The 3,589-nt window shown below is 50.5% G+C and overlaps 1 protein-coding gene and 1 non-coding gene across 2 annotated transcripts in view; one reads left to right on the forward strand and one right to left on the reverse strand.

Annotated features, from left to right (window-relative positions):
• Positions 1-3,589, reverse strand: part of AK8 (adenylate kinase 8) — a 154,641-nt gene that overhangs the window by 130,061 nt on the left and 20,991 nt on the right. Inside the window, exon 4 of the mRNA XM_037734581.1 lies at positions 1,040-1,108. Within this exon, the coding sequence (XP_037590509.1) occupies positions 1,040-1,108 (69 nt within the window). The remainder of the gene's footprint in view (positions 1-1,039; positions 1,109-3,589) is intronic.
• Positions 4-111, forward strand: LOC119469381. The gene has a single exon (XR_005198171.1). It is a non-coding gene; the product is annotated as a U6 spliceosomal RNA (small nuclear RNA).

Genomic DNA, 3,589 nt, shown 5'->3' on the forward strand with positions numbered 1-3,589 from the left:
GGAGTGCTAGCTTTGGCAAGCACGTATACTAAAATTAGAATGACACAGAGCATATTAGCATGGCCCCTTAAAAATTACAAAAAAAGAAAAAACATTAAGTGACACATTTGTCAAGTGCTCAAAGAAAAAACTGTTAACACAGAACCCTAATTCAGAATAAATATAGTAGCCTAGGAGTTTGATACCAGCCTGGGCAACAGAAACCCTATCTCTACAAAAAGTACAAAAATTAACCGGGTGTGGTGAGGTGTGCCTGTAGTCCCAGTGACTCAGGAGGTTGAGTCAGGAGGATCACTTGAGCCTGGGAGGTTGAGGCTACAGTGAGCTGTGATCATGCCGCTGCACTCCAACCTGGGTGACAGAGCGAGGCCTGTCTCAAACATACATTCATTCATTCATTCATTCATTCATACATACATACATACATAAAATAAAATAAAAAAGGAGAGTAATGGCACTACCCAACAGGGCTCCTGTGAGGACACATGAGTCGGTGTGCAGCGCCCATCAGTGCCCAGTAGACGGGTGCTATGCTGCTATCCTCTTGAGCCCTCCCCTGCCCTCTCCACCCTCCTCGTGCCCCAGGAGACTGACCTCAGTGGACTGCTCACCCGGACTCCTGCCATTTGGCTTCCCTGGGTCTGACAGGAGGTCAAAGGATGGGAGGTGAGAGAGTCTGGGGCACCCCTAATTCTGCCTCCTGCCGCTGCCAGTCCCTGGCACCTCACCATCACTTGTTGGTTGCCTTAACCCTCTCATGCTTCTGCGATGGTCCCGTCATTAAATGCTTTCCTGTGACCCCTCTGGGTGGGCCAGCTCTTTCCTATGGGAACCCTGACCGATACAATGAATTCCACACTGTTCCTTTTCCTTTGACAAAAGGGAAATCTATGTCTGCAGACTGGCCTTCGTGGAGCTCCTGTTTGCCGGCCTTACCTTCTCCTATGCCTCTGGTCATCTCTGGTCTTGGAGATGAACACACGCCCTTCACCCTCCCCTTTATCTCGGCACCAAAAACTCCAGCTCACTGGAGTCTTACCCGCTTGACGCAATCCTCTTTAGCCAGGCGTTCCTGAATCAGTTGGACGAGCAGTGCGCTGGGAACTGTCTGAAGGAAAAAGGACACAGAATGATGGCCAGGGCATCCTGCAGCTTAGGACACAGACTGGCACACAACCCTGACCAACACCCTGGCCTCTGCAAAGCCCCGACCACCCTCAGGGCCCGCCCCTCCTCCGCCTGCCGCACTCGCTTCCTTGAACTCTCTTCATCCCCCAGCATCTTTGAGGGCCTCCCTCACACATGTACTCACCTTATCCTGTGCCCAGGCCCCACCATGCCCTCGCCCACCTCCACCTGAATAACTCCAGGGTTCCCTCAGAGCCTCAGCCCCACGTGCCAGCGCACAGGAAGCCCTGCCGGATCCTCCTAGGCCAGGCTGATGCTACTTCCCACACTCCAACGTCCTGGATGGAGAACTCTGTCACTGCACTAACCCCCACACATTCTAACGGCCTGCCCACGTGTCTATGTCCCCAGTAAGTTGTGAAGTTCTTCAAGGAAAGGGGCAGTGTCTTACTGACTTTGGACCCCAGACAGTGGCAGGTGGGAGGGAATTGCCTCCAAGACTCAGCAGAGGTGAGTTTGTCCATCTCTTCCCAAGTACACAGTCAGTGATCTCATGTTGGTAACAAAATTGGCCACGGTAGGAATGTTTACACCACAGAAATGTCAAAGGCTACAAATAAGGCCCCTGCCCCCAACCCAGTGCTGGCTGTTAAATACTGACCAGACCACTGCCCAGCACCAAATGGTGTCAAGGATATAGGAAGCCCTGCTAACTGATGAACTAATGAAACTTCAAACCTCCTTAATTCATTCCAGTCATGACGTTTGTTGAGCACATGCTATGTGCCAGGCACTGGGCCAAGCATTCCATTCTTCACATTTTGTAACAACTCTGTGCCATCTGTGCCACTGTTAGCCCTTTTCATAGAGGAAGAAGATGAGCCTCAGAGAGGTGAAGCTGCTTCCCCAGGGTGCTCCACACACTCCCTTCTCTGCAGAGGACTGGGGAGGGAGCAGCTCTTCTGAGGAGAGTCGCTGATGCCTGGCCTGTGTCCTTCCTGATATATAGACCAGGGGCCAAAAATCTCCCCTATGCTCACCCACATCTCTGAAAAAGGACATGGGAAGTAGAAATACATTCCAATCAGGAAGGTTCCTTGCTGGGAGGGGCGCTTTCTGGCACAGCCTTTCTTACACAGAGCAGACTCAGCCTTGGCAACAGGGCTCACCCCCCACCTCTGCCCAGGGCAGGCTCTCTGCTCCTGGCGGCTGTGATCTAGCCAGCTGGGCAACCCCGGGCAACGCCTTGACCTCCTTAGACCTCACACACTTCACTAGTAGAAATCAGTAATGAGACTGTGGGTGTGGCTTTTAATTTTCCATACATTCCACTCACAGTAACACGGGCTCCCAAAGTTCCTTTGAGGAGTCGCCCTCTTGCCCTTCTGCCTGTATGGTCTGGGTATGTTCAACTCCATCCTCAGATCCACAAGAGGGCCCTGACTCGTCCAAGCCAATTCGCATATCCCACTCCTGGCCACTGTGATTGATTCAGAGGCTACCTGGGACCCAGTCCCAGCCAATGAAAGTCAGGCCCAGGATATCAGTGCAGTTATCAGTGGCATGAATCCCTGCTTTCCACCAGATCAGAAGCTAAGAAAATGTAAGAGCGGGAGCTGCAGCAGCCACTTCGTGGGCATGAGGGTTGTGTAATGCAATGAAACCAGCATAAAGCGAAAGAAACAAGACTCAGCAGCAGAACGACTTCTCCAGGGATGTGGAATCGGAAGAAAATGAGCAGACTGCGAGAGAATGAGGGAGGGGGCCTCTGCTGGGGAGCTGGATGAACGGGTTTGTTTGAAAGTTATGGGGCCACCATGTTTCTACAAGGTAGACAGCCAAAGTCAAGACTGAAAGCAAGAGGGACAGAGAGAATCAATGAATGAATGAATGGTGCACAGTTCCTCTTTAAAGTGTCCTTTCTTGTTAAAGAATGAATCATAAGTATGCTAATAAACTCTTTGTGAAGCCCTATCCTCTGTAGCTGTGAGACACGCCGCGCTTACAGGCACATAGCACATTCTATGTCCTTGTGCTTTAACCAAGATATCTGTGCTGGATGTGCTCACAGGCATGTCCCAGCTCTCCACTGTTTTTACCTGTTTAGAAAAGTTTTAAGTTGTTAGCCAATCGGGTTTTAGTTTACATTGTGAGGTCTGGCTCCAGCCAACAGAGATCAGATACAGCAGTAAGGACGACCCCACATGTATAATGGATAAATATGTCTGTTTTCCTTTGTTCATTGTACTCTCATGACAAGATGGCTAGCAAGGGTACCTTCCTGCAGTCCAGGAAGTAAAAGTTGTGTTGCTGAAAGATCTTTTGTCTCTGTGCTAATTTTTCTTTGTGGCATCAAACATCTGTTTCCAACAACAGAGAAAAAAGAAGACCAGAGGGGCAAGAAGGAGGTAAGCTGGCATCCAGTCCCTGGCTCCAGCACCTGATGAGATAGCCCTGTGTC

Source organism: Cebus imitator, unplaced genomic scaffold (genome assembly GCF_001604975.1).
Source record: "Cebus imitator isolate Cc_AM_T3 unplaced genomic scaffold, Cebus_imitator-1.0 Scaffold638, whole genome shotgun sequence".
In the NCBI taxonomy this organism is placed as follows: domain Eukaryota; kingdom Metazoa; phylum Chordata; class Mammalia; order Primates; family Cebidae; genus Cebus; species Cebus imitator.